Genomic DNA, 27,030 nt, shown 5'->3' with positions numbered 1-27,030 from the left:
CCTCTGGGGAAAAGGCATGGCATTGTATGTGTACTTTGAAAAATCTTCTCTTTCAATTCTCTTATCTTGCCTCTACATCCACCCTCCCCCATTCTTGAAAACCTCCAGTAGAATGGAGAGAGCACCAATTTGATTTGACAGCTGGATCTGCTTCTTACACATTATAAAACTCGTGTCAAATGGTTTAAGTTCTTCCGGTGGAGGGACGAAGTGGAGCTCTCTTGTGCTCCTGCTTGGTGACTGCTAGCGTGTTTGCGGTTATTCTTCATTCTTTTATTTCATTACCCAATGACACTGTCAGATCTACATTATAGTCAATCCTTGGATATGAGGAATGTGGGTTCCAGGACCCCCAAGGATACCAAAGTCTGCGGATGCTCAAGTCTCTTATTTATATAAGATGGTATGGTATTGTGTATAACCTATGTGCCTCTTCCCAGAAACTTTAAATAATCTCTGGATTACTTATAATACCTCATACAATGTAAATGATATATAAGTAGTTGTATAATATAAATATTATGGGCTTCCCAGGTGGTGCTAGTGGTAAAGAACCCACCTGACAATGCAGGAGAAATAAGAGATGTGGATTCAATCCCTGGGTTGGGAAGATCCCCTGGAGGAGGGCATGGCAACCCACTCCAGTATTCTTGCCTGGAGAATCCCATGGTCAGAGGAGTTTGGTGGGCTATAGTCCAGAGGAGCCTGGTGGGCTAAAGACCATGGGGTCATAAAAGAGTCAGACACGACTTAGCAACCTAACAACAACAACAGTGATGATATCTATAAATAGGTTTATTTCCCACATACTGTTCTATTTCTTGGTATTTTTTTTTTTTTTACTAATTAATATATTACGGAGAGTTGTCCAATTTAACAGATATATATATCTACCTCATTCTAACAGATGAGTTGTATTCCATTGCTTGAATGGATTAGATTTGAGAGGATTTAACCAAGCTCCTTTTCATGGATATTCAGGTTGTTTCCAGAGTTTTTGGTTTTGTTCTTACAAAAAGTATGGCAATAAAAGTTTTTCTATATACAACTTTATGCACTAATTTTGAGTGTATCTAAAGGATGAACTACTGAAAGTAGAGCTGCTGGGCTCAAGGGTTTGTGCATTTAAAATTTGGTAGGTACTGCAAAGTTCCCTATTAAGAACTGCCCCAGTTTAGACTCCCATCAACAGTGAACATTCTTGCCGTATTGATATTGTCAAACTTTATAATCTTTGCCAGTCTAATGGGGGTAAGTGGAATTCTGTTGTTTTAGTTTGCATTTATTTGATTACATGGAACATTATACAGTTTTCATATATATGTTGTATTTCTCTGCTATACTAGTCAGCTTGGGCTGCTAAAACAAAATATCATTGACAGGGTGGCTTATACAACAGGAATTTATTTATCATGGTTCTGGAGGCTGGGGAAAGTCCACAATCAAGGCACTGGCAGATTTGATGCCCCAGTGAGCACTCTTTTCCTGGCTTGGAGACAGCTGGCTTCTCACTATATCCTTAGATGGTAGAGAGAAAGACAGAAAGTGCTGGTCTTTCTTCCTCTTCTGATAAGGGTACTAATCCAGTTAATCCTAAAGGAAATCAACACTGAACATTCATTGGAAGGACTGATGCTGAAGCTGAAGCTCAAATCCTTTGGCCACCTGATGTGAAGAGCAGACTCATTGGAAAAGACCCTGATGCTGGGAAAGACTGAGGACAGGAGAAGGGGGTGATAGAGAGTGAGTTTGTTGGATGGCATCACTGACTCAATGGACATGAGTTTGAGCAAACTCTGGGAGATGGTGAAGGACAGGGAAGCTTGGTGTGCTGCAAGCTTGGTATAGGACCATGGGGTTGCAAAGAGGAGGACACGAACAACAACAATCCCATGAGGGGAGAGGTCCCATCATGTGACATCATCGAAACCTAATTGACTCCCAAAGGTGCCATGTCCAAATACCATCACACTGTGGTTAGGGCTTTAAGACATGAACTTACGAAATGTCTATAAACTGCCCATTCATGCCCTTTAAACCTACTTCCATTGGGTTGTTTGTTTTTTTCTTACTGATTTGTTAAAACTCTTAATGAGTGAGAGAAATCAGTGGTTTGGGGTCATTTGAGAAGCGCCTCATGTTTTCTTCTTCAGTCTTGCTATGTCGTGTGTATCTTGGGGAAGGGACAATGGGCTAGCAGTTGACAGAGCTTTGAGCTTCTATTGTTTTTATCTCTCATTATGATTTATTCTTTGGTTTAGTTGTTTGTCACTGACTAACCAAGGTCCTGTGGGTTAGTCCTAATTTTAGGAATAGTGTGTCTGAGAACACTTGGAATTTTTCCCATCCTGCCTCACAGAAAACTCCTTGATCATCAGAAAAGAGGGAGAGAGGAGGGTCGTCAGGAGGACTGGGAAGGAGCAGAGGGCAGATGGGAGGCTGATGGAACTAGGAGGCTGATATCCAAAGCTCTCCTCCCTTTATTTTTTTCTTTGATATTTCTTTCTTTCTCTGCATTTCCCCTCCTTCTTTCCTTTCTGTTTCTCTGTTTCCCCCTTTGTTTCTGGCTGTGTACTATAAAAATACAATTCTGGAGCTTGTGGTCGGATTCTCACCATGGGGACTGAGATGGAATTTCAAGTCACTCACCATAATTCAACTTTATAAATTAGAGAATTCTTATGAATAGAAGAGGATGGAATGTGGTTTCATGTTTTCTTTCCCCAGGGACCCTGCCCAGTTGGGCAATAGGAAACTAAGTTAAGGGTGGGATTAGTTCTAGGAAGTGGATTTTTAGCAGCATGTCTAAGCTAGACATTATAGACAATGCCTTAGTTATCTGTGTTCATGATAAATCAGGAAGTGATGGGTAACTGAAGTCCCCAAGTGTGCCAGAAATATACTTCCTCTGTTTGATTATCCCTATTATCTTTCTACTAGGACAATCAAAGTGGATTTATTTCTATTCATTTTACTCTTCTGTTTTCCACTGAAAACACAGACAGGAAGGCAACATGCTGCATGAAAAAAAAAAAAGTGCTAGAGTAGGAGTTATGTGTGTGCCTCAGTTGCTCAGTCATGTCTAACTCTTTGTGACCCCATGGACTGTAGCCCGCCAGGCTCCTCTATTTGTGGAAATTTCCAGGCAAGAATACTGGGGTGTGTTGCCATGCCCTCCTCCAAGGTATCTTCCCAACCCAGGGATTGAACCTGAGTCTTCTGTGTCAACAGATGGATTCTTTACCACTGAGCCACCAGGGAAGCCCAGAGTAGGGGTCAGGAGACCTCAGTTTTAGTCCTGTCTGTGCCCCTCACTAGCCAGAGACTATGGGCGAATCATACAGCTTCTCTGAGCCTCAGTTTCTTCCTGTAAAAGAGACAAAATAATCAATCTCCCAGAGTGGCTCAGGGCCCGTGTAAAGTGTGACCTGGGGTTAGTGGTGCCAATACCATACAACCTGTCCCCATGTTTGTGAGCTGTCCGCACAGTGCTCAGCATAGAGAAGGAGCCCGACAAATGTCTGTATGCTTTCTTCCTTGTCCTGGAAGGACCAGCAGACCGTGTTAATTTCCTATGGCCATTGTAATAAATAACTAGAAACTTAATGGCTTAAAGCAACAGAAACTTATTCCTTCACAATTCTGGAGGCCAGACATTCAAAATCAAGGTATTTTCAGGGCTGTGCTTCTTCTAGTAGCTAGGGGTGAATTCTCCTTACTTCTTTCAGCTCCTGGCCTGTGGCTGCTCAACACAGTCTCTGCTTCTATGGTCTCGTGGCCTTCTCCTCTGTCTTCTAAGGACACTTGTTATTGGATTTAAGGCCCCTTCCACCCCCCAGAAGAGGATGATCTCATCTCAAGATCCTTAATTACATCTACATTGACCCCTTTTTCAAATAAGGTCACATTTACAAGTTCTCAGGGTTAGGGCATGCACATATCTTTTGGGGAAAGCCACCATTCAAACCGCCCCACACACTCTAGGGATTACTTTATATATCAAGACTGCAACCTGATTCGACACTTTTTTTTATAACCACCCAGTGAATCCATCATCAGTTTATTAATAAATCAGGATATGTCAGGGAGGAGAAGAAAGAACAAAAGCTTGTTTTCCGTTTGCTGTGTTTTGTATTTACAAATAAGAGAAAAGCCTTCTCTCCTGGGTCCCCAGTTTAGGACTGATGCGTTGACCCATTTGCCACTCGTGTGGCCATCCCCGTCTTCTGTTCACATCTGGTGATTAGGGAACTGCAGCCCTTCAGTCACAGAACCTTCTGTCCTGACCTTGCTCTAACCTTGTCTCCTGCTGGCTCCACCCCCATGACCTCTGACCTCTCACCGCAGCTCTCTGAACACGGTGCCCGTAGACTGGCAGGCTGACATCCAGCTCTGGGCTTAACCCTCTGATTAGATGGTTCTTTGCTGAGCTGCTCAACCCTCTCACTCATCCTGCCTTAGTCACTCTCTGAACCTTCAGGGACCCAGTTGAAACTCTCAAGGTCATCCAGAGACCGCTCTGTGCCCTGGAATGTAGTTGAGTGACGATGACAGCGCTCAGCCACTCAGTTGTGTCCGACTCTTTGTGACCCCATGGACTGTAGCCCGCCAGGCTGCTCGGTCCATGGGATTTCCCAGGGATACTGGAGTGAGTTGCTATTTCTTCCTCCAGGGTACTTTCCTATGGAGGGAAGATCAGACTCGTGTCTCCCGCCCATTGCGGGTGGATTCCTTACCACTGCACCACCTAGGAAGGCTGTAGTTGAAGGAAGGAGGCCTCAGCTGAACAAGCCCCATGATTTCAGGGTAACTGAGTGCCAGGACTCTACCCTGCAGCTGAGGCCTGGAGGGCTTTTAATGACCACAGTGTGCAGCAGCGGCGGCTTACACTCACTCCCTGAGCACTCGCCTTAGGCACTTGTGTGGGTTTCCTCAAAGAGTCCTCACACCAGGCGCTCTGAGGTAGTCTTGGCTCCATGTCTCCAGGTGCTGTGAAGGAGTTCAACCCTACTGGGTTTGTTCCACACAAAGGGGAAGACAGTCCCTGTACCTTCTCACCTCTCAGGGGTATCCTGGGGACAGAGGAGTATAACTGTGAAGGGTCTTCAAACTCTTGGAGGTTTGGGTAAACAATGCTACCCAAAACCAATATCTAAAAAAAAAAAATGCTGAGGTAATCTGGAGGCATTTATGCATGTCATATAGAAGCCTGAGGTTCACTGAAAAACCCTCCTTTCAAGGAAAGTCATAGTGTTGCTCAGGGCTTCTGTGGTGGCTCAGTGGTAAAGAATCTGCCTGCAATGCAGGAGACCCCGGTTCAATTCCTGGGTCAGGAAGATCTGCTGGAGAAGGGATAGGCTACCCACTTCAGTATTCTTGGGCTTCCCTTGTGGCTCAGCTGGTAAAGAATCCACCTGCAATGCGGGAGACCTGGGTTCGATCCCTGGGTTGGGTAGATCCCCTAGAGAATGGAACGGCTTCCCACTCCAGTATTCTGGCCTGGAGAATTCCATGGACTGTATAGTCAGTCCATGGGGTTGCAAAGAGTTGGACACGACTGAGTGACTTTCACATAGTGTTACTCGGTGTCCCAAGGGTAGGAAGGACATTCCAGGGGAATGATCCAGAAGCTCAAGAGCAGTTTGATGGAGAGAGAGCAGGCAGTGCTGGAACTGCCTATATTGGGGGCTGAGGAGACTCGAGTCCAACCTCTGCTGCAACCACATGACCGAGGCAGGCCACAGGCTCTGATCCTTGGGTGGGAAACTTCATCTCTGAAAGGCGAGAATGTTTGTAACCAGGGCTGGAAGGAGGACTAGAGATTACGTGTGCTATCTGGCACCAAGTGGATACCAGAATAATTACAGCTATTTTACCGTGATTCCTCCTCGGAGGACTTCTCAACCCTTAACCTACTCAGCCAGGCAGCCGGTTCCCCAGGAGACTCCTCTAGTCTTGTCTTAGCTGCATAAAGCTGTTTGCTGGTAGGCCCAGTCCATTTGTGAAACCTGGGGTGCTTCTCTCCTTGTTCTCAGGTCCTAGCTCAACACTGGTATACATCTGGTACTCAAGGCCTGTCTGCATCATGAAGAAACAGAAGGGTACCCATGCTTAGCACTCTGCTTGGCATGATAGCTCTCTGTGAAAGGGCCAGTTAAATGCATGGGAATGTCGAATCACCTTCAGGATAGAACATGAACTTTCTGACATTTTTAATCTCTCCTGATTCACCACAGAAGCAGAAAAGATGATCATTATGGTTTTACCAAGCACGTATTTAGTGCCGCTCTCTGCTGTGTATGTAGATATCCTAACTTAAATCTTCTTAGAGCCTTGTGAGGTAGGTAGGTACCAACCCTCTTTAGGACACAGAAAGCTTCAGAAACTTTCTGGTCACACTGGTAGAAGTGGCAGGGGTGTGATAGGGGCATCTGCTTCTGGAGCAAGGCCTCTAAACCCTGATACTGCGTTGCCTTTACTGCATGGAGACACTGGGCCGTGGCCTCCTCACCGACTTGAGGGAAGCCCTGTCCTTCTAGCCTGGACCCCAAGGACCTGAGGGGTAAGCCTCAGTTAAGATGTGAGAGCAGTGCATTGCGCTCTCCAAGGCCATGGTCCCCAAAGCCAGGGTCACATAGGTGAGCCCTATGCACTTGTGCCTTTGTGTGTCCCTTCCTTTATTAAAAAAAAAAAAAAAAAATATATATATATATATAAATGATTATATAAATATAAAATATATATAAAATATGTATACATATACAGTTGTGCCTTTGTATGTCTCTTCCTTTATATATATATATATGTATGTATGTGTGTAGGTATATGTTCATTCTATTTTATTACTTTGTCTGTATGAAGACGAGTATAACCCAATTGGGTTCTATTTTATTTTCAGATTTTAACACAGGCCCTGTGCCAACTTGTGCCTAATGGATAAGCCTTTTCGGTTATCCACGGCCTATGCGAGTTAAGCAGCAGCGTGTATTGCAGTCCCCTAACGGGCCTCTGTCTCCACAGGTCCCGCAGCGGATGGCTGTGGCCGAGGGCGCTCCGGAGGATGGCGGTGGTGGGGCCCCGGGCGTGTGGGGCTCCTGGGGCCCCTGGTCCGCCTGCTCGCGCAGCTGCAGCGGCGGCGTGATGGAGCAGACCCGGCCCTGCCTGCCCAGCTCTTACCGCACACGTGGGGGACCGCGACCTGGAGCCCCCGCGCGCGCCTTCGCGGGCCACGTGGTGTCAGCCGTGCGCACATCGGTGCCGCTGCACCGCAGCCGCGAGGAGACACGCGCCCTTGCCGGCCTCAACTCCAGTCGCCAAGGCCCGGCGCTCCGAGGCAGCCGACACCCGCAGGCCCGGGGCCGCGAACCCACGGCGGAGAGAAGGTACCTGCCCTCCTGACCCCCGCGCGCCCTCCTGCTATCGTCCCTGTACCTGCTGGGATGTGCTGCGCTCGCCATTCTTCATCCTAGATCGCGCGGTTAAAGCTTTGCTTCTGCCAGGTGGGGAGGAATTCTTGGCTCCACGGATCTCCTTCTATCCTTTGATTTATTTTGCAGCCCTTTAAAGCGTTGAGGCCACTCCCACCCACTCTGTGATTCTGAATAGTCTTCAAAGTGAAGCTGAGTTTAAGAATGTCCTTAAGCTCAACTTTAGGGAGGCCCTGCGGAGGACTGAAAAAGCTACCTGGAGCGAGGAGATATCCTTTCTAGTGCTCCTCTAGTGCTGGGGGAAAGGGAGAATCCTGGCCGCAGGCTGTGTGGATTTGAGCTAAGAACACAAAACAAGGGGCTTTTTAAAGCCAAGAGCTGACATGAGTTTGGAATTCCTGAACAGGTTGGGTGTCTGGAGTCTAACTTGCTCCCAGCCTATAGATTTGAGGATTCTATGAATTTTTCTAGAAAGTTTCTCCAAAGTATTTTGAGTGAACTCACAACTGTGAGAATATGTCTGATTAATTAGACATATTCTAATTAGATCTAGATAGTTTTTAGAGTCAACAAAATGTAAACTCTAGAAATGGCATAGTGGTATCAGAATAGTTGTATAACTCTCCAGAGCCTTAGGTGCCTAGGCTAGCATAAATAAGCCAAAATAGGCAGTGCCCATGGCAAGGTAGGAATACAGATGCTGAGAAAAACTTGTTAGTGAATTAATCAACCAACATTCACAGATTATTCAGTATCCATTCTGCAGCATTTGTTGGGCATCCAAGGTTCATGATAAATTCTGAGAGAATATTCCTATGAAAGCAATTTTTTGTTCGGTTGTATAGTCCTTTCTGACTCTTTAAGACCCCATGGACCACAGCACACCAGGCTTCCCTGTCCTTCACTATCTCCTGGAGTTTGCTAAAACTCATGTCCTTTGAGTCAGTTCTGCCATCCCACCATCTCGTCCTCTGTCAGAGAATGAAGCGATGAACAACAAACATTTACAGGAAGAATAGCAAGTATAAGGTGTGCTCACTGGGCTTAAAGAAAGTGAAAGTCTTTGTCGTTCAGTTGTGTCAGACTCTTTTTGATCCCATGGACTGTATGGGATCCTCTGTCCATGAAATTCTCCAGGCAAGAATACTGGAGTGGGTAGCATTTCCTTCTCCAGGGTATCTTCCTGACCCAGGGATCGAACCTGGATCTCCTACATTGCAGGCAGATTCTTCACCATCTGAGCCACCTGGAAATTCCCGCTGTGCTTAAGAAATACTTAGTTTAGTCATTAAACCAAATTAATGCCCAGTTCAGGGAGGGTGCAAGTGTATAAGATGGGCTGCCTGGCCCCTCTTGTCACTTGCAGTTCAGACATCGATGGCCACCCTTCCCCACTGTGGTTAACACTGCCTGAGTCTTTCTCAGCTGCCAGCCACGTAGAAATAGAGAGGAGTTACAACCCATGCACCCTTGCCTGCACAGGTCTTTCTTGACCTGGTTGTTAGGATTTTGGAGAGAAAGGGCCATTTCACAGAGAAGATGCTTTGGCCGAATCCTGAATTGATAAACCAAATTTGAGCTCATAGAAGGGAGAGTTTGGAGGCCTGGCTGGCCTGCCAGTGGGAGAGTAAAAGAGAGATCACCTGGGAGAAAGTGCTTCCTTCTTTCTCTGTTCCTGCGTATAGACCTGAGGATCCCCCAGTATCACTCTGGGACTGAGAGGCTGCTGCTTCTAAAGCCAAGGGTTTGGTTTGTGTTATCTCTCTTCATCCTGACCACAACCCCATAATAACATAGCTCTCCAGGCCCTTATCTGAAATGCTTATGGCAGTGGGCATTTTAGAATTCAGAATTGTTCAGAGTTTAGCAAGGTGATTCAGGGCATATTTCACATGTTAATGGCATTCCTTCCATGGCATGGGGTAGCACACCATCAGCAAACACGTTACTATTCCTGCAGTGAAACCTCCAAATGTTCACATCAGCAGGGAAGGGAAAAAGACCATAAAATGCCTATGTCAGTTAAGGCGAGGCTTGCTGCCCAAAGAGTTTTGGTACCAAGCAGAAAAATGCAAAAAGTAAAGGAAAGACAAAAAGTTGGTTTTCCAAATGCCTGGTTTCAAAATTGCAGATTTATAACAGCTTATGGAATGCCTGTTCTGTACCAGCCACTGTTCTTGTCTCTTTTCACGGACAAACCTATGAGATAGGTACTAATATCATCCTCATTTTAGAGGTGAGGGAACAGAGGCCCAGAGAAGGGGCGTAACCTGCCCAAGGTCACACAGCTAGTCTGTGAAGAGTCAGGATTGGAACTCAGGCAGTCCTGGCTCTAAGGATGTGATGAAGTGTTGTTACACATGAGGATCTAAGGTCTGAAGAGGTTTAAGTGATTGCTCAGATTCCTAGAGCCATGAGAAAGCTGAGATTTGAAGGTGCTACTGACTCCAACCTCAGATATGCAGATGGCACCACCCTTATGGAAAGAAAGTGAAGAGGAACTAAGAAGCCTCTTGATGAAAGTGAAAGTGGAGAGTGAAAAAGTTGGCTTAAAGCTTAACATTCAGAAAACTAAGATCATGACATCTGGTCCCATCACTTCATGGGAAATAGATGGGGAAACAGTGGAAACAGTGTCAGACTTTATTTTTTTGGGCTCCAAAATCACTGCAGATGGTGACTGCAGCCATGAAATTAAAAGACGCTTACTCCTTGGAAGGAAAGTTATGACCAACCTAGACAGCATATTCAAAAGCAGAGACATTACTTTGCCAACAAAGGTCCGTCTAGTCAAGGCTATGGTGCTTCCAGTGGTCATGTATGGCTGTGAGAGTTGGATTGTGAAGAAAGCTGAGCGCTGAAGAATTGATGCTTTTGAACTGTGGTATTGGAGAAGACTCTTGAGAGTCCTTTGGACTGCAAGGAGATCCAACCAGTCCATTCTAAAGGAGATTGGTCCTGGGTGTTCTTTGGAAGGAATGATGCTAAAGCTGAAACTCCAATACTTGGGCCACCTCATGCGAAGAGTTGACTCATTGGAAAAGACTCTGATGCTGGGAGGGATTGGGGGCAGGAGGAGAAGGGGACGACAGAGGATGAGATGGCTGGATGGTATCTCTGACTCAATGGACATGAGTTTGGGTGAACTCCGGGAGTTGGTGATGGACAGGGAGGCCTGGCATCCTGCAATTCATGGGGTTGCAAAGAGTCGGACACAACTGAGCGACTGAACTGAACTGAACTGACTCCCAGATCCCTGGAGTACTAGGGACTTCTCTTCCAGCCTCTGTGGTTGAGAACTCAGGAGAGCTGCCTGGGGAACAGGCTCCAGTTGGCTGCAGGCCTGGGCTGCAGGCATTCCAGCCCATGCGTTTTGGCAGCAGGATTTTTTTTTTCTTCTAACTTATTGACAAGGGGCCAATTACTGTTTACTATGAAGTTCCTACAAGTTTCTATCATGCTTTTGTAATTTAACAGTTTCAGATGAAACAATCCAAATATTAGCCTGGAAGACCCACACTGCTGACAAATGTCGAGCTCTTCCTAGCTGACGAAAATCACATTTGCTTATATTTATTAGTCATTAGGAACTTGCATAGCATATGTGACCCCAGAAGAGATGTCAGTGTGTTCTCTGGATGGCTGTCTGCCTCACTCTCTGTTTCAGGTTCAAGGTTTGAAGCAAAGGCCATTGGGGGTTTAGATGTTTAAGAAACTGTTAGGTTGTTATGCTGGACAACTGAAAACCTAACTGGAGCCAGCTGACAAATAAAACAAAATGATACAACCTTCTAACAAATATTTATTAAGCATCTAATATGTTGTAAGGCCCCAGACAGACACAAAGGTATAAAAACCAGATTAGGGATGCTCCAGGTTCTTACTGACAGTTAGAACAGCTGTTTGCAAGTGCAACTTTTTTTTTGTATTCTTTAAAAAATTTTTTTTTAATTGGAGAATACTTTCTTTACAATGTTGTGTTTATTCTGCGGTATAATAATGTGAGTCAGCCGTAATATACATGTATTCCCTCCTTGAGCCTCCCCCTGCCATCTCGCCTCGCTAGGTCATCACACTGCACTGAGCTGAGCTCTCTGTTATACAACAGCTTCCCACTAGCTGTCGGTTTACACATGGTCGTGTATATATATGAGCGCTACGCTCTCAGTTCGTCTCACCTTCTCCTTCCCCTGCTGTGTCCACGAGTCCATTTTCTACAGCTGCCTCTCCATTCCTCTCCCATGAATAGGTTCATCTGTACCATTTTTCTGGACTCCATATATATGCGTTAATATATGATACTTGTTTTTCTCCCTCTGTATGACAGACTCCACTTTAACTTTTTTTTTAAGTTTATTTTTAATTGGAGGATAATTGCTTTACAATGTCGTGTTGGTTTCTGCATACCAAACTTAACTCTTTTTTGAAGCATAAGAATCCTGTCTGCAAAATCAGTCTTAGCTAGAGGCTCAGTCTGTCCCACAGACAAAAGCTGAGCTGCTCTGGTTGAAGCCTCAGAGGCCTTGCTGTAGAAATCCAGGGTCTAGATCCAAATGCAGCAATGGTTTTCAACCTCTGTTGACCATAAGAATCCTTTGACACTCTGGTTACATCCCAGATGAACATCTGGATCTCAGAGGGTTATGCTCGGATATCTATATAATGTCAATCCAGCCAAGGTTGGGAACCACTGATCTGGAAGTATCTCTTTGGAACCTCAAGTTTCCGTGGTAAGTCATTTAGGAATCAGTATTGTCCAGCAGAATTTTCCAGGTTTGGTGAGCACCTGGAATCACTTGCAGTGGGGTGGGGAGGTTTGTTAAAAGTGGGGTTGCCCATAGGTATAAAATAAGTAATTAATGAGAACCGACTGTATAGCCCAGAGAACTGTAATCAGCGCTCTGTGGTGACCTAAATGGGAAGGAAACCCAAAAGAGAGGGGCCATATGTATAGCAGATGCACTTTGCCGTGGAAATTAGCACAACATTGTAAAGCAACTATACGCCAATAAAAATTAATTTAAAAAATAAAAAATAGCATAAAGAAGTTCTAAAAAAAGAAGTGGAGTTGCCCAACCCCCACTCTCTCCCTTGCTTAATGAGGATTCTACTTATAGGTCTGTGCTGTGACCTGTGTAACTTTATTTTAAATGATTTTGGTATGCTCCAGAGTTTGAGAACCACTGCTCTAGAAAGTTGGAAAGCACATGAGTGTAAATGCCTTCCGGACAAGGCAGTGTGTTGAAATAGCCATGGTAATGATGACGGCTACCATTTTGGAGCTTTCATATGTACACATGCTACGTCAAATGCACTGTAATACTGGCTTGGCCAAAAAGTTTGTTCGGGCTTTTCCATAAGGTGGTACAGAAAAGCCCAGATGAACTTTTTGGTCACCCCAATGTTTAAAGCTCACATGGCCCTATGAGGAGGTTGCAAAGACTCATGTTTTACAAATGAGGAAACGGAGACTCTGAGGAATGAAGTGACTCCATCAAGGTCACCCACTTCAGAAGCAAAGGAACCAGAATTCTTAGTAGATCTGTCAGAGTCCAGCACTAAAGCTCTTGTCTCTGAAATGAGTACTTTTCTTTTTTTTTTTTTTCTTCTGGCTCATTTTATTTTTTTTCTTTTGTATAAAATTTTTATGTAATTTTTTATTGACTATACTTTTTTTTTTAGTGGCTTTTTTTTTTTTAACTTTACAATATTGTATTGGTTTTTCCATACATCAACATGAATCTGCCACGGGTGTACACGTGTTCCCCATCCTGAACCCCACTCCCACCTCCCTCCCTGTACCATCCCTCTGGGTCGTCCCAGTGCACCAGCCCCAAGCATCCTGTATCCTGCATCGAACCTTGACTGGTGATTCGTTTCTTATATGATATTATACATGTTTCAATGCCATTCTCCCAAATCATCCCACCCTCACCCTCTCCCACGGAGTCCAAAAGACTGTTCTATACATCTGTGTCTCTTCTGCTGTCTCGCATACAGGGTTATCATTACCATCTTTCTAAATTCCATATATATGCGTTAATATACTGTATTGGTGTTTTTCTTTCTGGCTTACTTCCCTCTGTATAATAGGCTCCAGTTTCATCCACCTCATTAGAACTGATTCAAATGTATTCTTTTTAATGGCTGAGTAATACTCCATTGTGTATATGTACCACAGCTGAAATGAGTATTTTTCAAACAGGCGTTTTGAAAGTGAGGCTTCTCGTTTCCAGCAGGTGTGGTCCAGAAAAGCTAAGTGGAGGTTAGAGACACGTCTTGAAAAGTGTGTGACGTTTGGTAGTCGAGATTTAAAAGAACTGCTTCTCTTTCTTGCAGTGTTTAGCTTTCTTACCGGGGAAATCCTTGCATGTAGTCCTGAGCACCAGAGGGGTTCAAAGAAGTTGGAAGCCATGGTCCTTGTCCTCGTGGGCCTGACACTGAGACTGGGGATGAGGGGAAACCCACAGAGCACTGAAAGGGTCAGAAAACAGTAAAGATGTGATCAGAGTTCAGGAAGATTGGAAAGTCCTTGTGGGATGGAGCTGTCAGGAAATACTGCACAGAACAGATAGAATTGGAACCCAACCTTGATGAATAAATAGAATTTACTTGGCTGGAATTATGTGGAAAGAGTCTACCATTTGTTTGCCATATCAGATCTTTGTCTCATTAAAACACACACACTCACACTTTAAAAAACCTTAGAAATCGTGTCGTCACTGACTGGTGCTCTCCCAAGCAGCCTAAAGGTACTTAACTCCTCTGAACCTCAGGGGCTTCAGCTTTCAAATAAGAGCAGCATATGATAAGATACATGTTCCAAAGCTGTGCTCTCAAATCATCCCACCCTTGCCTTCCCCCACCGAGTCCAAAAGACACATGTACACCCATGGCTGATTCATGTCAATGTATGGCAAAACCACTACAATACTGTAAAGTAATTAGCCTCCAATTAAAATAAATAAATTAAAAAAACAAAACAAAAAACAAGAGCAGCAATAGTAATACCTATCATATGGGATTGTTGAGTCTTGAAATGAAATAATATTTGCATTGCCTGGTCCATAGTACTTGCTCAGTAAATTATAAATCTAATTCCCATTATGAATTTAGAGGCTGGGCAGTAGTGTGTTAGATAGTCCCAATTAGAACTCTCATTAAACTCATCTGTACTTACCATATTCCTCTCAGACTTGCCCTTCTAGAGAGCCTTTTTCAAAGTTAAAGGTAATACTCATGACTTAAACTAAGTTTGGTAAACTAATACCTCTCTGTCTGAGATGAAAAATGAAAAATTTCTCCAATATTTACCCCAAAACTCTTAGTAATAACTTACATATATAATGACTGTATATAATGTTACATATTGGGTTGGCCAAAAAATTCGTTTGGGTTGTCTGTAACATGGAAAAATCCAAACTTTTTGGCCAACCCAATATCTAGTAACACTGAAACCATCTCTACCGTGAACTCCAAAATCTGTGTGGGATCACAGGGGAAACCAACTAGCCATGGCCAGCAGCTGGCCATGCAAAAGTTTTCACATTAAGTATTTGCTTTTAAAGGCTTCCTCTGAATTACAGGGCTTAATTCAGAGAGATGACCTGGGCATTACCGTTTTGTGTTTCATTTTCGTTTTAATTCAATCAACGTTCCTGGTGTATTTGTTATGAACCAGGCCCTGTGCTAAATACAGAGGGATAGTCAGGGAAAGGAGGTGTGGTGTTCAAGGACCTCCACACCTAATGAGCAGACAGCCCAGGGATAACCACCAGAATGCAGTGTAGTGAGTATCCTGCCTGGGGGGTGAGTGAAGGGTTGCAGGAACACAGAGGTGGAGCTCATTCTTGGAGAATTAAGATACCTGGTGGTGGAAGTACTGCCTCGCAGGGTGAGTTTGCATTACTCAGGTGAGAAAGAGCTGGGAAGTACTTGGTATGGATGGGAGATGGCAGTGGTTTGGTGATGCAAGAGGAACAAAGTCTCCTTGACCTCAAGGAGTGCATGCTGGTGGGGTCAGGGAGGGAGACAAGCAGACATTGACCAAGTGTTCTCTTAAGAGGGATACTCAGGGTGTGGGGAAGGAAGGGAGGGGCAGAAGGAGGCCTGGGGAGCCAGAGAAAGTATCACAGAGGCAGTGATGACTGAACTGAATTTTGAAGAAGAAGGATTTTAGCAGAGGTCATTCCCCAAAAAGCAAACTGCGAGGGCATGGTGAGCCTGTCACGTTCTGGAAGTTCTCAGTGGTCTGATGGGGCTGGAGCACAGGCTGTATATGAGGGTGTGTGCAGGCGAGACTGGTTAAGTCCACAGGCTCCTTTCCAAGGAGGGGTTATCAGGCAGTCCTAAGGGGACTGAAATAGAATTTCTTTGAGAGAGGCAGTCCCTGTAAACATGGAAAACCAACTCTTTTCCATCTTAAAGCAAGATGATGTCTCCATTGTATAGTTGGTTTAAATCTCTTTTTAATGCCCTTGGGATTTTTCACAATATTTGGCTCTGCCACCCCCTGCCCCGTCTCTGTAAAGCTTAGGGCGCTAGGGTTTGCTGCCTGGGAGCCTGGGCTTGCTCCTCCAGGTTTGCAGAAGGTGTTGCAGTCTCCTATTGACGCTGTAACACTGACCACAGATTTGGTTGACGAAAAACAGCACAAGTTTTTCTCTTACGGTCTGGAACTCAGAAGTCTAAAATCAAGGTATTGGAAGGGCTATTTTCCTTCTTGGGGCTTCAGAGGAGGATTTTTTTCCTTCTCTTTTCCAGCTTGTAGAGTCAGCCTGCCTTCCTTGGCCTGAGGATTTTTCCTCCCGTCACTCAGCTCTCTTGCCTCTGTCATCTCATCTCCTTCTCTAACTCTTATCCACTGATCTTCTCTTTTTATAAGGACCCTTGTAATTACATGACACCCACTCAGATAATCCAGGATAATCTCCTCATTTCAAAATCTTTAGCACACCTGCAAAAATCCCCTTGCCACATAAAGTTACTTTTCACAGGTTCTGGGGATTAGTATGTGGGCATCTTGGGATGGAGTGGGGTGGGGTGGGGAGCATTAGCCAGCCTACCATAAAGTACATGCATTTGGGGGTCTTGAGAATACCCTAGTAATAGGACAGTTTCTTTGCTAGCAGAACCACCAGCCACTTCCGCATATCATGCCTGGTAGTTGTTTATGGGAAATCCAGCAGCACAGGTTTCAGCAGAACAAAGAACAAGAAGGATGCATTCCCCATCGTGCCCTCATGTGCTCTTCTTCAGACAGGCGGTGTTAATCAGGAGAGTGATAATGAAGTTAAACATATTAGTTGCCCAGGGCAGCTGGCATAGAATAAGGAACTCTGTATTCCAGTCCAGAGTCCAGGGTCCAGTCCCCAGCTCTCGCTAACGCTTTGATCTTGGGGAAGTCACCTCATTTCTCTGAGCCTTGGTTTACATGTTTATAAAATGAAGGGATTTTATCCAGTCATTAAGGTCTCTGGCCTGATGTTGATGTGTTGTTGTGGTCCAATTGGGTTGCTCTTTTAAATGCTCCCACCGTCCTTCTGCCATCCGCAGTGATGGAGGGATGGTGGCTGGGAGGCACGGCTGTTTTCCAACATGTTCAGGAATGCGATGGCTTTCTCGCTCTCCCTCTCTCTGAATCCACAACATAACCCACCATTCAGACTTCTGCCCCATCACGTGAGTTTTTCTTAAAAGTGCCATCCACACGTCTGAGCCCCTCTTCTTGGTCTCCCCCTGGGCCCTTTCTATCGGAGGCATCTGCATGCGTTTCCTCGCTTGGAGAAGCTCCGGGCTGGGAGTCATTACACCCTCTTCCTGTCTCATGGCCATCATTTGCTAACTGGATGACCTTCGGGAATCACTTCATCTAATCTATAAAATCTGCATAATTATTTGTCCTCTGTCTTCCATACAGTCCTGCAGAGAGGGTCAGTTGAGGTAACAACTGTAAAAGTACTTCAAAAATACAAGACACGATTCAAAACCAACATGGCTTGATAATTTTATTATCACTGACCAGATCACCTTGGGTTTTTAGAGCCTTGTATCTTTTCTGCAACATCTTGTCTGTGCATGCACGTGCGTGTGAGCATGTAGTGTATATGTATGTGTGTTTGCTTGAAAGGTCTGTTGTTTCAAAACAGGACAGACAGGATCAGCCCTAGAACCTAGGCTGTCCCTCCATTTCCTACCTCTTCTGGGAATTGTCTTTGGCTTATGGGTAAGAATCAGTTGTATTTTTAGCTCCTCCTTTCCTGCTCACTTTCTTGGAGGCCATTTGCATTTCATCATCAATAACTCTGGAGCAATATGTTATTTCTGTCCCAAGGACCCCTGGAGCTGAGTAGGCCCCTTCTTGATGCAGGATAGGAAATTTTGCTGTTAATTAAATTACACAAAGGCACATGCCATTTTCCTGACCCTCTGTTGAAACTTAGGGAGTCTTGTTACATCCAAGGGGGGCAAAAACCACACAGCAAAAGACGGGAAAGCTTTTGGCCTTGTCTGTGTTTCTCCTTGGAAAATCTCCCTGATAATCTGGGCAGTTAGCAGAGCAAGCAGGTACATCTGTTTTTAAAATGCAGACTCTACATTTTCGGTGTTTTTTGTTTTTTTCCTGCAAGGAAAGTTTTATTTCTTTTCCTTCTTTTAAAGCAGGATTTCCACTTAGTCCCTGAATTGTTTGACATGAAGTTACCTGTTGATGCTAACCAGATAGACGGTGTTTTAATATGCTTCGGTTTCTGAATCTGAAACCTTAGCCCCTTTTCGGTGCGAGCGTTTGTAACAGAGCCGGGCCCACTGGTATGTACGCTTCTGCCTATAGGTTAGGAGAGATTGGAGCCAGATTTTAAGCTTGAGTGACTCTGCTCTCAGACAAGGCTCCAAAGAGCCCTTGTTCCTTTCTTGTGGCATTTCATTAAGTGTCAGAAGTATTTCATTAGTTATCAGAACAAAGATCACATTTGCCATAAGAATGCTGCATTGAATCCCCTCCAAGTCATTCATAACTCAGGGTTCCAGAAGAGAAGGGTGATGGGCTCTGGAAAAAACCTGACAGCAATATGTGTGTCCCAGAAGGGGATCTCAACCTTGCATCCGGGACCCCTAGGGCTTCTCCTTGGATGCTCGCCTGGTGGCAGTCAGAGAGGCCTTTGTGTGAGGCTGGTGGGGGGAGCACATCTCGTATGTGTGGCATTACCGTCATTTGCTTTAGTCACCCGCTTCCTGCACACGTTGCTGATTTAGTTGTAGTAAAGGAAATTATTTTTGTAGCACCTGCTATGTGCCACATTAGTCACATGTGTATTTGAACCTTAAGCAGCCCTGTTTTACAGTTGAGACCACTGAACTGAGGTCGAAAGATCCCCAGCATCTTGCTCCTTTAAGTGGTGGAGTGGATCAGAGCGCAGGATTGCCTGACCCCAGCCGCTTCACTCTTCCCACTCCAAGCCTGTAATGTGGATGCAGGTAATTTACCTGTGAGAGAGTTTGGAATGCAGAGGCTATGGCCTCACTGTTGGTTTTCATGGTTCAGTACTAACAGCCCCTCAAGAGCATTTCGAGTCCTTACTTTCTTACCTTAACTATGTGCACTTTCCTGGGCATATAGCTCTTCTGGCTCATCTCTGTTAATTGTAACAAGGGCAGCCACAGTGGATGTTTATTGAGGGTTTACTGTGTGTAACAGGCTGAATACAGCTTTCTCCCCCCACCCACCCCAAAGGTATGGAGTCCCCTAGAGCCTGAAAATGCTAACTTATTTAGAAATGAAAAAGCCTTTGCAGATATAATGAAGGATATTGAGATGGGGAGATTATCCTGGTAGGCCCTGCATGCAGCCATGAGTGTTCTTATAAGAGATGGGCAGACAGAAATTTGATACTCAGACACACAGAGGAGAGGTGAAGGTGCTGTTCTTGAAAATGGGAGGGATGGGGCCACAAGCCAAGGCAAGCTGGCTGCCACCAGAAGCCAAAAGAGGCCAGAAAAGAGACTCCTCAGAGCTTCCTGAGGGAGCACAGCCCTGCCAACAACTCCATTTCAGTCCATTGACCCTAATCTCGAACTTCTGGCCTTCAGAAGTGTGAGAGAATCAGTTTCTGTTGTTTTTAGCCACCGAGTTTGTGGTAGTTTGTAGAGCAGCTACAGTAAACATAGGCAGCATTGAAGGCTCTGAGCTAAACCTCTAGGGACTATAATGCATAAAGTAATCCATATTATCCTTCTTTTTTAAGTACAAGAACTCTGCACTCAGAGAGATGAAGTAATGAGCCTTGGGGCCCAGAGCTAATAGTTTGGAGAACAGGGCTTTGAACCGGAGTTTGGCTCTAAGCCTCTGCTCTTAACCACCGTATAGTTCTTTCTTCCTGTCCCCTGACTTATTTCTCGGCCTCATGCCCTCTACATCAGGCCTAGGTCAAGATCAGGCCTTGCCCCAGAGACTTCCTTTCCCTCTTTATGGTCTGACTTCCAGGCATGCATTATTTTCTTTTTCCTATAGAAACACTTAGTCCCTCGTGGGCCTTGTGGATCCAGCAGCAGTTAGCTAAGATTTCCCTTTTCCTCAGTGATGAGAACATGTGGGCTAGTGCTAAAAATGCTTTCTTTCTGGATGTGAAGGGAAGCAGTAATTTCCCCCACCCTGTTTTCCAGTAAATTCTCATTCCAAGCAGTCCATCCCTGTAATCCTTGGTGAATGGCATTTGGTATTTATAAGCTGTACTCTGTTGCAGCAGTTTAAGCTCCTTAAGAGCTTACCATTCATTCATTCGTTCAGTAACATTTGTTAATATCACAGTAATATCCATTCATGTAGACTTTCTATCTTGGAAAGTTGTTTAATATCTTTTAGACTCAGTTTCCTTATGTATAAAATTGGAGTAATGACCCACATTACTGTTTGCAATGAGAGTTAATGGATAACATGTATAAACCATTTGGCAGGTGTTCAGTAAGTTGCTGCGATCTGAATACTGAATTTATGTAAGTACATGATGCTATTTGAGGGGATGGAGTAAAGTCTAGGACAAATCCCTTTTTCCTTCAATTAACTGAGGGTAACAGACCTGCACCCCCCCAAAAAAAATAACTTCTCTAATTCAAGTGAGAATGTTATGAATTTTTTTCACACACGACTATTAGAAATATTTCATATTTAAAATAAATAAAAAATATACATGGTACATAGGTACGCATTAAGTGGTATGTGCAAAAGAGGAGACATTCAGAACATGAGAGAGACACCGTTGCTTCCTCCATGGACGATTCACATAAAAAATGCTCAGGAAATGTAAGTTGCGTCACCAACACATTACTGCTCCATTATTAAACTCAGCAGCAGGTACAGAGAATAGTCCTTCAGTTTGCTTCAACCTGCTGGGGGTCAGCCTCTGGGGCAGAGAGCACTGTTTGAGAGGCCCCGGGGAGAGGGGTTAGGAGCTCGCGTTTGCTCAGCGCCTGCCTGGCCAGGTACTGTGCCCCACAGGTCATCTCCTTTGGTCTCCCTTTTAAGCCCCTGAGTCCCCCAGGGCTGCTCAGGTGCAGATCACAACACACACCAGCAACAGGTTTGATTCTCAAGAGGGCTCGTCTCAATTAAGCTGGAGAAATGAATGCATTTACTGTTCTTTCGTGCAAATCCAGGCTCTACCTCCCTGCCCCCATTTGGCTGTCTGCCTCTGCAGTGACCCTCATGTGTGAGGGTTGCAGGCTCCGTGTCTCTCTTCTTGGGGACAGTTCAGCTGTCATGGTAACCACCATTTACAGATAGTCTACAAGGGCTAGGCCCTTTACCTTCATTATTTTGTTTAACCCTCACGGCAGCCACTGATGAGGTAGGTACCATTATTCCATTTTGCCACTGGAGATAGGAAATGTGGCCTGACTGACCCAGGATCACAAGGTAGTAAGTGGCGACCTGGATGGTTTGATGGAGTACCCAGGAGCTCTCTGTTTCCCCGGTTACCACCCCTGTCTCAGTTGATTCCTTATTTTCCTCATCTTCAGGGATGCCCTGCCCAGCGTGAAACAGGGTGGGCCACGATCTTTCTCTGAGCAATCGAATGTTAACTTAGTCTTGACTGAAATTGTCTCTTTGGTAAACCTCCACCAGCTCATCTTTTGCCTTTGTGTGAATCCAAAACAGATGCCTCTTCCTCTGATTAGGTCCATCCCCCCACTGGGAAGACACACTGCATTTCAACACCCAGGTGTCCTGGTGGAGTGAATAACCTGCTCAACTACAGGGGGCAGCCGTGCAGGCAGTGGGTGCTATTGCTTTCTATTGGTCTGAAGTTGGTTTCCTTGAAGACTGCCCCCCGCCCTCGCCCGCCATGCCCTTATTCCACCCCTCAGGGCCCATACTGCACAAGCATCTGAAGATCAGTCCTGGAAACCCAGTATCATTCAGATGTGCAGCGGCACCAGGGAGCACTGTGGTGACTTGTCCTTAGGGATGCTTGGCTGGCTTCCAAACACCGTCCTTTAGACAAGGAGAAGCACCTGATGGCAAGATCTATTAATAAATCAGAGTCCAGGTCTCTCCTGGGATCCTTGCCCCAGAAGGACTGGGTCTGTTCTGAAGGCTGTTTTGTGTTTGGGCTGTGTGGAGGTGGAGGGGGGGGGGGTGGACAGTGCTCACTGTCTTCGCTGTCTGGGATGCCAGCAGTTGGGTGGGGTCACTGAGAAGGTTTTCTCAGGGCTTGGCTTCCTGGCGCAAAGAAGGCCCTTTAAACTCAATTGCTCCCAAACTACCATTCTACTTCCTTTGCTAGATTTCAAGCATCTTGGTTCCTGCTAGTGCCCCTGAATCCATTGGTGAAAAGACCTCGTTCCTTTTCTCTTATTAAAACAAATTCGTCATTTCCTCTCTCTCCCTCTGCCCCCCTCCCCCCCACTCCCTCACATATAAGCCTTTGAGATCCTTCTTCCCTGAGGGCTCAGAGCAAACCTGTCCGCTGATTCTTCCGTTGGTCTTTAAATCCAGACCTTAAATACTTTCCGGGGAGCAAGCAGATCTGGTTAAACCAGCTAATGTGTGTGACAGTGTGTACCACCCAGTAGACAATCAGGAAAGCTTTTGTTTTCATCATCTTAATTTTTATTTCCCTAAGTGGTCAGAGTTTTGCCTCTTATCTGCTGTAGACAGCAGAGAATTTATTGCCTGGAACAGCTCTGGCAGGACTTTCAGTCTTCTGAACTAAGAAGACATATGCTCTCAACCTAAACCATTTGCTCACAGCCTCTTTGAACTCAGCACATGCTATCCTTTCTCCATTTGGCAGGTGATCACAATGGAACAGGGTGAGCTTCAGGAACACAGGGCTCTCTTTCCAGCTTTAAGCTGCAGACTCCTTTCCTTCCAGCTTGCCTCGGATCACGCAGCCCCTTGGTGAATGCATGTTTCTGCTTTTCAACTGCTGCTCCCTTCCATTCTTCCTCCCCTCGCATTTGAATGTCAAGGTCTCTCTAGGTGGCCAGTGGCTACTGATGTTTAATTTCACATCAACTCCCTTTGCTTCCCACCCAGAAGTGTGGGGCTGCCTTGACTTCTTGCTTATTGGAACTCAGAGCTTTTATAGCTCTACTAATTGATCCACAGAGGTAACCTTTATTGACGCGTTGGTAAGAAATGGTGAGCAATTAAGTTCTGGTCTCTAACAAGTGTTATTTCAACAAATATTCACAGAGTGCCTCTGGGTCAGACCCGCTGCTAATCTCAGGGATTACACACACAGGAATAAGAAACTGACAAGTCTTGCCCTCAAAGACTGGAAGACTTGGGGGGAAGCCAGGCCTTTTACTCAACAACATTACCAAGATGCAGTGTTAACGCCGTGGCAGAGGGGTGTGCAGACGACATAGAAAGCCCTTACTGTGTGGGGGCCGCCTAGGGGAAGCATGCGGGTGCTGATGTTTATTTTGGGCTAGAAGGCTGCTCCAGTTCAGAAGTTTGTAGGTAGGGTAGAATTCCAGGCAGGTTCTTGGAAGCACAAGAGCTCAGTGTGTTTGGAAAATGACGAGTGATTTTTTGTGCCTGGAAAGTGTAGGGCTGGTGGCAGGAGAGGATGAAGACTGGAATTGAATCTGAGAAGAGAGACTGAGACCCGTTGATGAAGGACTTAATGTGGCATCAAAGTGAATGTGCCTTAAAACCATCTATGTTTGAACTTTATTTTCTAGGCAGGACGAAGTCATCAGCATTTTTTCTTTTTAATAGAGGGTAATGGTCAAAGGGTGTGTTTATGAAAACGAATCTGGTGGAGAGAGAAGTCAAAAGTACATGAGGGTCCTGACTTTGACTTGGCTTCCTCATGGACCGGGATGCGTGGACAACCTGGGAATATGCTCTGGGGTGCATTTTTCTCATCACTGTAGCTACTGTAGTGGATGTCCAGAGTCAATGCAATTCATTACCTAGGCTCTGTTGCCCAAGCACATCCAGATTCCAAAGAAGCTTGGCACGGGGCTTCTGATGGCCTTGTTGATCTAAAATCTTCTGGGAGTATATGACTTTTCAGTTACTGACAGTGACATTTCAGAAGAATATTTTCTCCCCTAACTGTTTATGTTCCTTTTGTCTTTGGGGATTACAATTTATAAATGGGTATTTTGTGTCCAACTGAAATGTCTCCATATTCAAGTATTAAGTTTGCTGACTTGTATTCTCTTTGTGATGTTGTGTATACAGCAGACAAAACCTTTAGGGAGAGTTCTGCCTAGGAATTTTGGTATTTGCTTTCTTAGCATCTTCCCCACATCCATAAAGGGCTACATTTTTAAAAATTCAGTGGAAAACAATTTAGTATTATTCTTTTTGATATCACTTTCCTATATTGAAAACTTGTACAGAAGACAAAAAAACTTTTTATGATAGTATAAAAGGGTAAGAAATGATACATCTGCTTCAACTCCACCCTGAATCTGCTTCTCAGAGGAAATCCTTGCCTAAAATTTCATTTGTTATCAGTTCAGAAAGGTATCCAGCATACATATGATATTTTGTATACATGTTTTCCTCCTTTCTTTTTAAACACAAACAGGGAGCGTGAATGTTTCAGTGTGTCTGTGTCTTGTCCTTTTTCATTTCAGGGCACTTTGGGGACCATTCTGTATCAGTACATATGCATCTGCCTCATTCTTTTAAACAGCTTCACTGAACTCCACCAGCATGTCCTCTGACGTTGACCTTCATTTACCTAGCTCATTATTCTCCTGTTTAAAGATGCTTACGTTGAGTGTCAAATTTACAATAGCAACTCAGAGTTGCAAAATGCAATTTATTTTTCTACAACTAGGTTTGGTTCATGAGTCTTGGGTTTCTGCTGCTGCAGGAAAACTGCCAACTCCAGGAAGCTCAGATGATCAGATGCAGCATGGCCAAAAAACACAAAGCAAAACAAACAAAAAACAAACAAACCAACAGCAACCAACATGACTGGTTTTGTGATTTATACTTAGTTCACGCAGGATTTCCATCCGCCCTCGAATTGTACGCTTTTCCCTGAGGGAGGCCTGGATCTCCAGATGAGAGGCTTCTGTGCAGTGTGTTCTGTTTTGTGCTCGCTGCTTTGCTTCCATGAACTGCCTCCCACCCTTTGCAGTAACTGTTCCTGAGGTCTCCACCTGTACTCTAGTCAGAGGTCATGTGCTCTGTGTTCTTGTTAGAACCACAAAGACTCCTTAGGGATGACCCATCAGTGGTCAGGCGGGCCCTTCCGTCCCAAGTCCTCCCATGTTGGACATGGACTTCCCTACAAAGCTTGCAGGCCCTTCTACTCTCAGGCTCCTTGGAGAAGGCAATGGCACCCCACTCCAGTACTTTTGCCTGGAAAATCCCACGGGCGGAGGAGCCTGGTGGGCTGCAGTCCATGGGGTCGCTAAGAGTCGGACACGACTGAGCGACTTCACTTTCACTATTCATTTTCATGCATTGGAGAAGGAAATGGCAACCCACTCCAGTGTTCTTGCCTGGAGAATCCCAGGGACAGAGGGGCCTGGTAGGAGGCCGTCTATGGGGTTGCACAGAGTCGGACATGACTGAAGCGACTTAGCAGCAGCATCAGCAAACAAATCTGAGGTTTCTATTACTCCCCACCCCAGGCAGAATATTTTACCCTAACCTCTGATTACTGCCTCTCAGTTGCTCCCTCCTGTGCCTGCTAGCCAAACTCTTAATTCATATAGGTTTCAGATTATTTCAGTCTTAGCATCTTCTTCACATTCTGGAGTGTACACAATACCTCTGCTCTCTATGCTCCCAGCTTTGGATCTTGCCAGACAAGGCCCAGGATTTCAGATTCTAAAGAAACCTCTTCTCTTCTGCTGACCTTTAGTTCTTCTCTTTTCTGGTGCTGTAATGATCAAGGTCATTCTAGAGGCACTGCTCAGGGAGAGAAGGGATTGCTGAGAGGGAGAGATGTACTGGCTAATTCCTTAAAACATTGCCCTATGAGGGTTGTTTCAGGTGTCCTGTCTGTTCAAGAGGCTGCACCGAGGACCCCTGAGCTCAGACCCCTCGTGCCTCTATACGTAAATATATATGTATGCAGCACAGTATCTTTTAAGATGCCTATTAAAACTTCTTTATAAATGCATTTGGGGATTAATTAGGAGTTTCGGATTAGCAGATACACACTGCTGCTGCTGCTACTGCTAAGTCACTTCAGTCGTGTCTGACTCTGTGAGACTTCATGGACGGCAGCCCACCAGGCTGGGATTCTCCAGGCAAGAACACTGGAGTGGGTTGCCATTTCCTCCTCCAATGCGTGAAAGTGAAGTTGCTCAGTTGCCTCCGACTCTCAGCAGCCCCATGGACTACAGCCTACCAGGCTCCTCCGTCCATGGGATTTTCCAGGCAAGAGTACTGGAGTGGGTTGCCATTGCCTTCTCCAACATACACACTGCTGCTGCTGCTGCTGCTGCTGCTAAGTCACTTTAGTCGTGTCTGACTCTGTGAGACTTCATGGACGGCAGCCCACCAGGCTGGGATTCTCCAGGCAAGAACACTGGAGTGGGTTGCCATTTCCTCCTCCAATGCGTGAAAGTGAAGTTGCTCAGTTGCCTCCGACTCTCAGCAGCCCCATGGACTACAGCCTACCAGGCTCCTCCGTCCATGGGATTTTCCAGGCAAGAGTACTGGAGTGGGTTGCCATTGCCTTCTCCAAAGATACACACTACTATATATAAAATAGATAATTAACAAGGACCTACTGTATAGCACAGGGAACTATAGTCAATATCTTATAATAAACCTATAATGGAAAAGAATATGAAAAAGAAAAGAAATATATATGTATATACACACACACACACACACACACACACATATGTGTGTGTGTGTGTGTGCTCAGTCGTGTCCCACTCTTTGGAACCCCATGGTCTGTAATCCTCCAGTCTCCTTTGTCCATGGAATTTTCCAGGCAAGAATGCTGGAGGGGGTCACCATTTCCTTCTCCAAGGGATCTTCCTGACCCAGGGATCGAACCCATGTCTCCTGCATTGGCAGACAAATTGTTTACCATCTGAGCCACCAGAGAAGGCCGATGTATGTATGTATGAATATATGTCTATTACTTTGCTGTACACAAGAAACTGA

At 45.2% G+C, this 27,030-nt stretch overlaps 1 protein-coding gene across 3 annotated transcripts in view; it reads left to right on the top strand.

Moving 5' to 3' along the window:
• The window catches only part of THSD4 (thrombospondin type 1 domain containing 4), a 668,521-nt gene that overhangs the window by 95,241 nt on the left and 546,250 nt on the right, over positions 1-27,030 (top strand). For all 3 annotated transcript variants that reach the window (XM_044925374.2, XM_025296515.3, XM_044925373.2), the window contains one exon: positions 7,021-7,382. In XM_044925374.2, the coding sequence (XP_044781309.2) occupies positions 7,021-7,382 (362 nt within the window). The remainder of the gene's footprint in view (positions 1-7,020; positions 7,383-27,030) is intronic.

This window comes from Bubalus bubalis, chromosome 11, assembly GCF_019923935.1.
Source record: "Bubalus bubalis isolate 160015118507 breed Murrah chromosome 11, NDDB_SH_1, whole genome shotgun sequence".
NCBI lineage: Eukaryota > Metazoa > Chordata > Mammalia > Artiodactyla > Bovidae > Bubalus > Bubalus bubalis.
The sequence above is the reverse complement of the archived record's forward strand: the minus strand, read 5'-3'. Positions and strand labels throughout refer to the sequence as shown.